This window comes from Pseudorca crassidens, chromosome 5 (assembly GCF_039906515.1).
Source record: "Pseudorca crassidens isolate mPseCra1 chromosome 5, mPseCra1.hap1, whole genome shotgun sequence".
Taxonomy (NCBI): domain Eukaryota; kingdom Metazoa; phylum Chordata; class Mammalia; order Artiodactyla; family Delphinidae; genus Pseudorca; species Pseudorca crassidens.
Genome location: NC_090300.1, coordinates 135015597 through 135028051, shown reverse-complemented (window position 1 = coordinate 135028051; position 12455 = coordinate 135015597). Strand labels below are relative to the sequence as shown.

Below are 12455 nucleotides of genomic sequence, written 5' to 3'. Positions count from 1 at the left end.
CTTAATACCTAATGGAAGTGAAGGAAAATTTATGTAACTCTACCTGGTAATACCAGAACACACTGCACACATGGATAAGAAGGGGAGGATATCTGAAAATGTTATCACCTATAACTCTGAAGATCAAATCACAGCAAATTCCAAGGAAAAGAAACTGAGTAGTTTCTTTCTTAGTTTATCTGAGTGCTTAAAGCATAATTAAGTATGTGATGATGTGATAAATTAAATTGAAGCAATAACCTAGAGAGGTATGCTCGTCTAAAACGGTGAGCAAGGAGGAGGGAACATCTGTCTGGACAGTGATGCATCCAGGTCTAAGAGTAATATATACTTGAAGTCCAGATCATGACGTTAAAACTCAGAGAGTCTCCTCAGAGTAACTCAGCTGAACTCAAATTTCTTGTCACCATGTCCTACAACTGCTGCTCTGGAAACTTCTCCCACTCCCTTGGGGACCACCTGAGCTACCCAGGCTCCTCCTGTGGCTCTTCCTACCCCAGCAACCTTGTGTACAGCACTGACTGCTGCTCCCCCAGCACCTGCCAGCCCTCCTGTGTGGTGTTCAGTCCCCGCCTGATGTCCTGCTACAGCCTGAGGACCTCCATGCTCTGCAGACACTTCCAGATAACTTATTATGGGTCTCTGGACTGTGGGTCCATCAGAGGCTGTTCCCTGGGTTATGGATCTAGAAGCTCCTACTCCCTGGATTATGGATCCAGAAGTTCCTCCTCACTGGGCTGTGGATCCAGTGTATTCAGACCCCTGTGTTATGGAGTTCATGGTTTCCCTTCCCTGATCTATGGATCCAGATTTTACTACCCAACATACTTGGCTTCTAGGAGCTTTCAATCTTCTGGTTATAGGGCAACCTATAGATCAGCCTTCTGTAGGTCAACTTTCTGAGTTTCCAGACCCTGTGAGCAAAATGTTTGTCTCTATTTAAAACTGTTATCGTAGCCTTTTTCAGAAATGTTAGCTAACTCCTCTCTCCATCAGGCCTTCATCCCTTCTCTAGCATCAAGCACTGGCTGACAGACTAGTTCTTTCAGTGAGATTAATGAATGACCAAAATATTGAGTCCATGTCTGTAATTTTATTGAAACAATTGGTTCAGAATTACATAAATATTTTCTTACAAGATACATGGAAATTCAGTTTTGTTTGACCTAATAAACTCATTCACTCTTGCAACTGATATGTTCTCATTGTTCTTTATTGGTTTTAAGTTTGATTTATAATCTATCTCTGAGTCTACAGGCCTTCAGAGTACTTCTTTCTAGGAATGAGTTTGGATTTCTTCAGGAAATGGTGTCAAGTCTGGTGTATGGGAAATTTTCTGGGCACTCCATTGCCTAAGGGCTAACAAGTGTGTGTGTCTTCCACCAACAAAACTGGTAGGATTTTTATTATTGAGTATGCCCATAATTAAGTCAATATTCTCATTATGTTTTCAAGAAGGACACCTTGTGCCGACAACCATATATTATTTTGATTTTACATTTTCAAAACAGTATTGAGTTAGAGTTTGTGCAGAAGATGTCACTTCTGGTGATGAAATAGTTATAGTATAACAAATATTTGTATAAATTGTATATATTGGTATGAAAAAGACAAAATATGAAGTACCATGGGTTGAAGGGCATTATGGTTGTCTTTAAATATACAGGAAATGGATTATTAAGTGTGTGTGTGTGCGTGTGAGAGAGAGGGAGATCTATTCAGATCTGAGACAGGATACACTTTGGGTTTTTTTTCATTTGAACAAGTTATTTGTCTCAGCAGCTAAATGTGTGGCCAGAATTCAATTAAAACTTTTTCATAGCATACTTAGTAATAACTCTTCATGAGTGGGAAAATAAATATCAAAGATTACCATTTGCGGGCTTCCCTGGTGGCGCAGTGGTTGAGAGTCCGCCTGCCGATGCAGAGGACACAGGTTCGTGCCCCGGTCCAGGAGGATCCCACATGCCGCGGGTGGGCGGCTGGGCCCGTAAGCCATGGCCACTGAGCCTGCGCGTCCGGAGCCTGTGCTCCACAATGGGAGAGACCACAACAGTGAGAGGCCCGTGTACTGCAAAACAAAAACAAAAACACACAAACAAAAAAGATTACCATTTGCTCCAATCATGTGCTATGAATGTTTATTAATTTGCCTTCCTTCGTCCTCAAGCTTTTTCTAAGTGAATTTGAGAAAAGAGGGCCTCTTTTCACTTATACTCAAAGACAATCATGGCTCAGCATAGGGGTGTGGGAACCAGGTCCCCTGTGTACAGAAATCTGCTCAAGAGACAGAAAATAAAGAAATAGAGAAGAGGGACACAAAGGTTCCTGCTGATCCAGGAGTCTCTGGTTCCCAGCATCCTTTAAGCCAGTTTTACTAGTCCTTCATGCACTTTGATTATATGGACCAATAAAGTCTTCTTTTGGTTTAAACTAATTAAAATAAAATAAGATTTCTGTTACATACATTTAATGTAATAATTATAATTACATAATTATTATTATAATTAATAGTAACGTGTCATCTAGGTGCAGAGTTACTCATTGACTTTTGTATAAATAAGCAGTTAAATTTTTTATTAGTAAGATGAAAAGATCCTGTGTGTCTGCATTATTGCCATTAGCATTGAGCAAGAATTCTTCTCGAAGTAATGTGGAATGAGTAACATGTGGACTAAAGAAACCACTGGGAAAATGAATTCAAAGGGGTCATACTAGCATGGCCCATGAGAAAGTCCTGGGAACACATTCAGCAAACCTAATGGAACTAGAAGCTTCTAACTTCAAGTAAAGTAAGGCCCCAGGCCCACCAAGGAGTGATGAGTAGAGAGGAAAGTTTAAAACTGAGAACAACCCAAGATGGAAGGAAGGGATACCCAGTGACATAGAGGATCTAGTTCTGGAATGACTTGGAGAATTTCCCATTCTAAAGGAATCTTTGAGGTGAGAGGTCAAAAATAGAAACAAGGAGCCAAAGCTTAGGAGAGGAAATACATACATTAGAATGTCTCAATATTTAAACTTTTCAAAGTATAGTGTGAAGATTGCAGGGATCAGACAAGATGAATACTCTTTGCATCCTTCATTTTCTGCATTGCAATATCTTCTTAGTATCACATCACTGCTAATATCTCTCTATATTTCCCATTTTTCTTGTCTTATCTATCCCTCCCACCCTCCCCATTCCCATCTCTCTCTCTCTCTCCCAGTGATTTTCCATCACCTATGTATACTCTGTTTTTCTCCACATTCCCCCTCTAGGTACCAGCTAACATTAGGTGGGTGACTGACTTGGATGATGGTGACAGAGAGTGTAAGGGAAGACTGGGATCTATCAGACGTTACAAAAATGCTCAGAGTGACATAGGGCACTTGACTCTCCAGCTCACTCTGGTCGTTCACAACTACCCCAAGTCTAATGCCCTTTAACATCAGCTCTTTGTTCTGAACTCAGCTCACTAGATATGTTTTGAACTTTAACCTTACCTAGAGTTCTTCTCTGAAAAATGCACAAGGGAACTTAGAAAAAACCAAGACCTTTGTCTTCCAAGAGTTAGTTCACATCTAGTGAGAGAGACAAATTTACTCCCATTATCTTGGTGGGAAGGGTGTGTGTGAAGGGTGAGTGTGAAGAGACCTTTAAGAAGAGCCAACTACATAAGCTATGGCACAGTTGCTTGAAAGAATATGATGTGGGGTTTAGGGAGGAAAACTGCAAGATCTTTTTCTCATTAAACTGTGAGATGTGGACAATGAGAGGTAAGAAATTACATAATCATTAAAAGTGCGATTGCCTAACCCTACATGTCCAGGAAAAGAGACAGAAGCAACACTTATGACTGAAAAAACCTGAGCTTTGTGTCTGGGGTGACAAGTAGTCGATGATCAACCTTCAGATTTAATATGAAGGAGTGATTTGGGGGCTCATGTTTTTCTCAGGTTGCAAAATCAATGTGATTATTTATGTGAGTGGGGACTTATTCAGTTGCAAATAGCAGTCTAATAAAATGCTAACACACACAGGGCAGAGTTTAGGGATGCAGTCTATAACTTGAGAGACAGTGCACTCCAAGAGAATGTGAGTTACAGTTCAAGTTTAAAATACTTTACCCAGCTACTCAACAGGAAATTATACCTCTCACGATGTCTTACATAGTGCTGCTCTGGGAATTCCCCTAACTGTGCCCTTAGAGATCTTCTGATATCTTAGTGTCCTGCTATGTTTGTTCTCATCCTATCAATTTGGTTTCCAGGAGCATCTCATTCTTACGGGGACACTCACTTCAGGGTTGTGCAAGTGATGGCATCCTTCAGTGTTGCACCTCAGTCTCTCCACTGTCCTCACCCTAGCCCTGGTCCTTGTCTGCATATACCTCTGCTCTCTCATCATGCCCTGTGTTGGCTGTCACATGCATGCCACTTGAGAACTGCTGCATTTTACAGTCCCTACCAAACTCCTGACATGGAGTCTTTGGTCTAAGGACACAACGGTTGCCAACTGGGGGTTGTGGACTCTGTTTCTGCTGCCCAACCTACTTTCCCTTTATTTATTTATTTTTTAAAATTAATTTTTATTGGAGTATAGTTGATTTACAATGTTGTGTTAGTTTCTGCTATACATCAAAGTGAATCAGTTATACATATACATATATCCATCAACAAATTTTTCATGCAAAGGCTACACAAGATTCTAATGATGTTAAACCTTTCCTACACAATCAACTGTTGTCAAATATGAACATTCTCTTACTGGGCTGTGGTCTTTCTCCTGGATCAACTGTACTTGTTCTAAGAGCCCCCCTTATAATAGGACAAGTAGCCATGTACTTAGAGAAAAGTAGCCTTTGTCCTTTAACACTTCCATTTGATTAATCCACTAAAATTATTAAATCTTAGAATGTTTTATATCAAGGCTTATTTTTGCAATGAATTAGATCCTTACAAGCAAGTAGAAAATGACAGAGAAAAATGAGATTGTGGAGATTTATCTCATTGGCACCAAAACTGTCATTAGTGTGTGTATTCTGGTGTATTCTTTGAATACTCTGGGTTTTAAATAAATATTTCTTTTCCTGTGAAATATATGCTAAATTTTCAACTTATAAGAATGTGGTTATATATAGGATTTCTATAGGTAGATTAGAGTTCTGAAATCTCTTAATTTGCTATCTTTTTTATGATGCCATATAAAGGAAAATAAAGTAAAAAATATGTTTGGAGTTAGGCTCTATTTCTGATTCTTCTGCTAACAAGATTTTGATCTTAGGGATATCCCTGGTGGCCCAGTGGTTAAGAATCTGCTTGCCAATGCTGGTACACGGGTTCGAGCCCTGGTCTGGGAATATCCCACATGCTGTGGAGCAACTAAGCCCATGAGCCACAACTACTGAGCCTGTGTGTCATAACTACTGAAGCACATGTGCCTAGAGCCTGTGCTCTGCAATGAGAGAAGCCACCACAATGAGAAGCCTGCACACCGCAATGAAAAGTAGACCCCACTTGAAGAGTAGCCTCGGATCTCTGCAGCTAGAGAAAGCCTGCACACAGCAATGAAGACCCAGTGCAGCCATAAATAAATAAATAAATAAAAGAAATGGAGACATTATATTTTAAAAAAAGATTTTGATCATACACACATCACTTAACTTCTTTGGGTATCATCTTCCTTATATGTAAAATGAGATGGTCCTTGATGATCTGTGATTCCTAATAGTCCAACATTACTGACATATCCATATTTTATATGATAATAGTAGATTAATAGTGGCATGTGAGAGGTGAGCTGTTAATGTCCCCCGTAATAGTTTAAATTCTTCTGTGTCGTCCAGGGAGGGAAAAACAGAAGGAAAATGTTTAAAATGTGATGCAATGTAAAACATAATAGTGTTAAGACAGAACATTTCAAAAAAGTAAAATCAAGATCCTCATGCAAATGAAAAACACACATATTAAATATTTTATTTAACTCATTAATGAATGAGGGGGTCACCATTAAGAAGCCACAACTGGTTCAAAGAGAACTCACAGAACACACTTATATAGGCTGTCAGAGATGCTGAAATAAATTTACAAAGGCAGAAACAAAGTGGTTACTGTACACAGAGGAAAAAATCAATAAAACTCCACTAGACAGAAACCATTTTTATTTTAACAGACAAGAATCATTTGCATTATTATCAATTTTCTACAGTGTATAGAATTATACAAGAGATGAAAAACAATGAAAAGGGGCAATACCCTAAAACATGAACTAGATCGGCCACAGGGTAATTCATTCCAATGTCTCTTATTTCAAAGTCTCAGAGTTTTTTTTTTTTTTTTTGTCTGACAACAGAATGTGAAATCAGTAATGCTCACTGTAAAACATAGTAATAGATGTATTGCAACAGTGTAAACATCATTTTTTTCTTCATTATAGAAACTAAGGAGAAAAAAGAAATTACATGATATCATAGAAGGATCTAGTCTATTTTATTAGTGTACTCTTTTCTAGTGGTACTGCATCTGCTTGTAATTTGGAGGAAAAGATGATTACATAGGGGTGCAATATTTTGACTTCTTGCCCTATTCCATCCCTCACGTCACCTCAATCCCTACACTACTACTGTCAGCTTTACTCATCTTTAAAAACCTCAGATTTAATTAACTTAAATAACATACTTAAATATGGAAGAGCAAAATGGAGGTCCATATTTCTGATTCATTACACTTTTTAATTTTCCTAACATTAAAAAGTTAACCATTAAAGAAGCAGTTCTTCGTCTGGATTGTGGTCATGGTTACGGGAAATCTAGACATGAAATATAATTATATAGAACTATACACATACACAAATGAGTGCGTGTTTAAACTGGTAAAACTGAATGAGATCTGTAATCTAGCTAACAGTATCTCAGTGATGTCAATTTCCTGGTTTTGTACTGTAGTACAGTTGGATAAGATGTCACTTTTGGGGGAAGCAGAGTGAAGTTTAAAGGGATTCTATGAACTATTTTTGCAAATTTCTGCAAGCCTATTTATTTTAATAAAAACCTAATTATTTAAAAAAAGTTTAATGAAAGTTAACTGTATGTTGAGAACATAAGTAGGCTATTGATTGGCAAAATGTGTTATAAGTTGTATGATGGATGTTTCTGGAAGATTCATATAGGCATACTAAAGTCTGTCAGTTAAAGTGACAGGATGCAGTTATCGCTGATGTATGAGAGCTCTTAATCTGCTAAGGGTGAATGTGGGCCTTGGGAATAAAGTGAAAGGATTAGACATTGCCCAGAGTTTTTCTTTTCTTCCATGTTCCATTCGTGTCTATTTCAGAATTTGTAAGATTTCCCCATGAATCTCTATTTTGTTTCCTAATGGAATCAGTCAAATCTTTCCACTCCCATCAATCCCAAATGACTGAAGTCCCACTTGCCAATGTTTATTTCTTGGAACACTGTTCTTAAGGGATATTAGTAGATGAGATACAGTGTTTGCATTTACACAATGAATATTGGACTAACCAAGTTAATCAGGTTTGCTTTCTTCCCCTTTCAGAGTTTTTAATTATGCTTAAGCATATTGTGAATTTCCAAATGAAGAAGGGAGAATTAGTGTTTCCTTCCCTCACTTCTCCATGGTGAAATTGGCAGAGACACAGCATGAGTTTTCCTAAGTTTTTTGGTCCAGATAATATTGTAATTTTTAGTAAAAATTAATTTTAATCAAAATCCAAACTCCAGGTAATGAGTTATTTCTCTTATTTCAGGGAATTTCTGAAAAGAGACAATAACTAAATTTGTTTTTGAAATACACACTCCTTTTGGTACTTTACCAGAAAAATAATCCCAGTCACGTAATTGAAGAGGAAGCTGTTATCACACTCATAATCATAAAAAGAAGTGAATAGTGGCTGATTCTGTGTTTTTAACAGCCTACTCTTCCTGCTGGGCAAATGACCACAGAGGTTAATGTCTTGACCATAAAATTGATTCCAGGGGGCTACACTTTCTGTGGATGAATATTGGATATTGCAAGGTGAAATGGTGTCATTGATTGTTCATCTTCTCCAGCTTATAAACCAAATTTGAAAAATGCTTTCGCTTCAACAATTTTAGGGTGATTTTTCACGGTCTATTATTGCACGAGGTAAAGCAAGAAAAACAAACAGTCAAACCACATTTAGCACATCCTCTGGAGCTACAAACTTCATTCTGGGATAGTGATGTGGAAATGTTCTCTTAATCGATTGTCGACATGTGGGGAGGAATGCTTTGTGCAGCAAGTCTGTCTTTATTGAAGTCATAAGATGGAATTCTACCCAGCAAGTTTTTCATTTTCAAATTCTAGACAAGAATGTGGTGCGAATTCTAAAATGGCTTGCCTTTACTTTCCTACCCAACACCTTTTGTCATGTGGTTTAACACTTTGCCTAGGGTATTATCCTCTTTTTCTCCGTTTTAATCCTATTTTTAAGTGTTCAAGAGCTTAGTAATAAAACTTCGACTCATCTGTGTCATGCATTTGGTCCTCAGCATTTGTTAGCTTTATATTGTGGCTTAACAAACAGAAGGTAGGCTTGGGTAATGAAATATCTGAAGACAGAGATTTGGTCTCATTTTCTGGCTCTATAAAGTTTTTACTAAAATAATTTCTTACACATTACTTAACATATCAATATGCTTTTTTTCCTGAAAAGTGAAAATAATACTACTTAATTCATAGAGCTGTTATGAGGAATATATGTGAGAATTATGTAATGAAGAGTAGGAGTGTTTAGATTTTGAATTTATGGAAGGTATTGTGCCTCAGATGTCTTTGTTCATATGAGCCCATTTCCCTTGATATATGATGTGATTATCATATATTTGGCAATTAGTGTTAACATATTAATCTCCTTTTAGCAAGCAGGAAGAGCATACAATAGGCTTTGGTCTGCATTACTGAGATTTCAAAATGTATGCAAAGGGCGTCTCTATTTCAAGCATGAGCAAAACAACTACTGCTTTTTCAAACATGGAGAAAAATAAATGTGTGTTCCAAAGTTTACTTGTAACTAGTTTAATATATTTTCTTGCCTAAATCTTCACTGATTGCTATGTTGGGTGAGAGCAAAACAGGCAAAAAATATTCAAACCTTCCTTCAAAGGGTCCTTACCAGTTGAGACACTACTTTGGATAAATCTCTATAAATCACTGTAGCATATGATGAGAGACACTGAAGTCAGAAAAACATGACTATGGAAACAAAGTTCCACACATTAGCCCACCAGATTCTATTTTTGGGGGTAATAGTACCAGTCATGTCTCTATCATGATTCTCTTGGGAATGCCAAACAGAAAATTGCTTACTAATGCTCTTGAAATTCAAAACAAATGAATACCATAAGTTATTATCATTGCTTCTTGAACTTTGAAGTCTTTCCAATATGAGTAGAGAATAAAGGCCCATTGCCTTCAACCTGCTGAAACAATGTAGAATTGATACTGTCCAAAGAATTCTTGCCTGTTGTTATGCACACGGTTCCTGAATAGCAAGTCTCTTTGGTAAGTCATAACATGTTTATTAGCAGTGACTCCTTCTTCCCAAAATGCAACTGCAACTAGGATAGCTCATCTGATATTAGGTACAGAGTTGCTAGGGATCAAGCCCATTAATAAGACAAAGGAATCAGTGCTGTCCTGTCTATTAACCAACTGACATCCCAACCTGGGCCTGGGCTCCCTTGCCACCCTCCAGATAACGAGATCACTTGATCCTCAGAATGCCTCAGTCTGGGTCCCCACTTTGGTTTCCCCACCTAGAAAATTTCCGAGTTTTCATGCTTCAGAGTGAGTCCTTAGAATATGTAAGCATTTCGATAATAATTTTTTTTTTACTTGGACATCAGTTTGTCTGCTTTGAGAGTGAACTCATTTAAACTGGGTTTAAGAAGAAACACTATGTATATTTGAATCCCTTGATTCTAACAGTTATTGGATATTTGTCTTGTACATATTCAATTTCCTTAAATGTAAAATAGAGATGATGATAGTATTTATATCACAAGATTACAATGAGGAGCAAATGATAAGATATGTGAAGCAACTAGAAGAGTTCCTTGAATACAGAAACCACTCTATAAATGTTACCTATTATTAGACTATAAATGTATGTAACTTATGTCCAAAAAAATAAATGTGTATGGCTCCATTGACCTAACTCTCTGATGAGCCATAAACATCATATCTTTCATTTGGCCCAAAACCAACTATTTATGCTCTCAATTCCTAAACATTTTAAATACACAATAAAGTATACAATAGAATACTCCATTCCCTCCCAAAACTCATAAACATGCAAATAAATATGTTTTAATCCATTTTCTTTATATAAGTTTTATATAAAGTTTTTACCTTGGGTGTAAACTAATTTAGCATTTTCTTAATCCTTTATTTATTTATTTATTTATTTATTTAATGTTTCTTTTATACTGTGATTTTCCTGGGCAATCTTATCTCTGTGCCTTTAACTCTTGGTCTTCACTAATGTCTGTCTACCCTCAAGCCACCAAATTCCTATAGTTAGGTTAATCAAGGATCTTTAGGTGTAATGCCCACCCTCATATAATACAGAAATGCAACTATCTGAAACATTGCTTTGAAATTTTTTTATTTTTTCAGCAATTGTCAATGGGCTTGAAGAAAATAATTTGGTATTTGCTTTACTGCTTATAAACATAGCCCCTAAGGGGCCATTCAAAATTTACATGCTATACATTTGATAGTAGATTACTTTTTAAAAGTATTTGGGCTAAAATTTCCATCTTCTTTTCTAATATAATTTAAGTCCACTTATATGAGGCATTCCATATTCATCCAGCTGGTAAAGAGAGCTAAGCAGAATTATTTTTCCATAAAACATTTGATTCTTACAGAGTATCATGATCAGGCAATGATATCATTGTCTTTTATGCACCATTTATATCACACGTATCAGTTGTTACTGAGCATAAGTACATGCTTTATAATATGGGACACCACATTGGGAATGATTGAGCAAAGAATTGCAATAAAATATAATGCTGAAAAGCAGGGAGGAAAGAAAAGACCTGTAACTCAGCATCCTGTAAATGACCCTTTGAGTCACAAGTTAAACCAGCAATGATGACCAATTATTCTGAGCATGCAACAATCATCTCAAGTCCAAGGCAATACTGTAAACTGTCTTTTGGCTATAAAATACAAGTAAGCATATTTATCATGGTGTTAATCTATTTGATTGTAATTAGACAACACACTAAGGAGATGTTCTTATGCAAATTGTAGTATAGAAAGATACTGAGGTTGGCTGTCAAAAACATCTCACTCACAGGTTGAGAGCACATAAGCCCTCTAGGCCAGCAGGGAACACTCAGACCTTCTCTGACACTGTTAACAAATGAAGTAGATGTAGTGATAACATGTCACAGCTGCTAGGTTGGAAACTTCTCTTCCTTTTCTCTTAGAGAATTCCTGGTCTAGCCAGTCGTTTCCTGTGGCCCGTCTTACCTCAGCCACTTTGTCTACTCACTGACCTCTGTTCTCCCAGTCTCCTCCAAGAAAAGTTTCTCTCTAATGACTCTCAAGAGAGCTGCTAAAAGCCCATCAGCAGCCATAAATGATCTGTTTTTCCAGACACTATGAATTCAATGGCTCCCAGTCTTTAAATTGTCAATCCTCTGATTCCCAAAACCTGAATTATCTTCCCAGGTTCTGCCATGCAAACTACTTTCTTACTAGCGATGTCCTGCCAACTTACTACAGACCAGCCTAGAAGCCTGGCTTCTGTAAAGCAGCTTAATGCCTCTTCACGCTTCTACATGAAATTCTGTTTTCTATTTTATTCATTTACCACAATCCCCACTTCAGGATGGACTGACCACCAACTACCTACTACTTCTGTCATCATTACACAATCAGAGTAGTCAAACTTGGGAAACCACCTTAGAGTTTTATATGTTAGATATTAAAAGAAGTTACACATAAAAGAAATCATGAGGTTATTTCATATGTTCTTGTTCTCCTACAATGTGACAGAAATGTTGTTATTGAATAAATTTTCATGGAATTCAAACACATTCATCTTTCCTTGAATTTTTTAAAGAGTTTTTGTCTGACTGGGGTTGCATTTTTTTAACTACTTGGAAAAATTACTACTTGGATAACTTTGGTCATTGATTTTATAAAAAGCAATCTGTAAAACCAGAGCTAAGACAATCCATTTGTATAAGTAGGAAAATATTATAGTCTAAAATGACTTCTAATTAGAGAATTATTATTTCCTATGTAAAACATAAGATTCAAAATAATTCACAACATGTGAAATGCAAAGGGCATAAGATTCTATTTGGCTTTATATAGTAGCTGAGGGATCTTTAAGAAGAACAAAAGTGATTAGGTTTACATGCATGTAACACATTTTAAAGTCACCTATCTTCTCTTAACATACTTCTCAT

General features: G+C 36.9%; 1 protein-coding gene across 1 annotated transcript; it reads left to right on the top strand.

Moving 5' to 3' along the window:
* The first annotated feature begins 408 nt into the window (after positions 1-408).
* On the top strand, positions 409-903 carry LOC137224328 (keratin-associated protein 13-2-like). The gene has a single exon (XM_067737176.1). It carries the CDS (start codon positions 409-411, stop codon positions 901-903), a length of 495 nt encoding a protein of 164 aa, XP_067593277.1.
* Positions 904-12455: the final 11552 nt, after the last annotated feature.

Bases quoted from the DNA above. Each gene is read 5' to 3' on its own strand.
- LOC137224328 (XM_067737176.1), top strand. From the start codon at position 409: ATGTCCTACAACTGCTGCTCTGGAAACTTCTCCCACTCCCTTGGGGAC.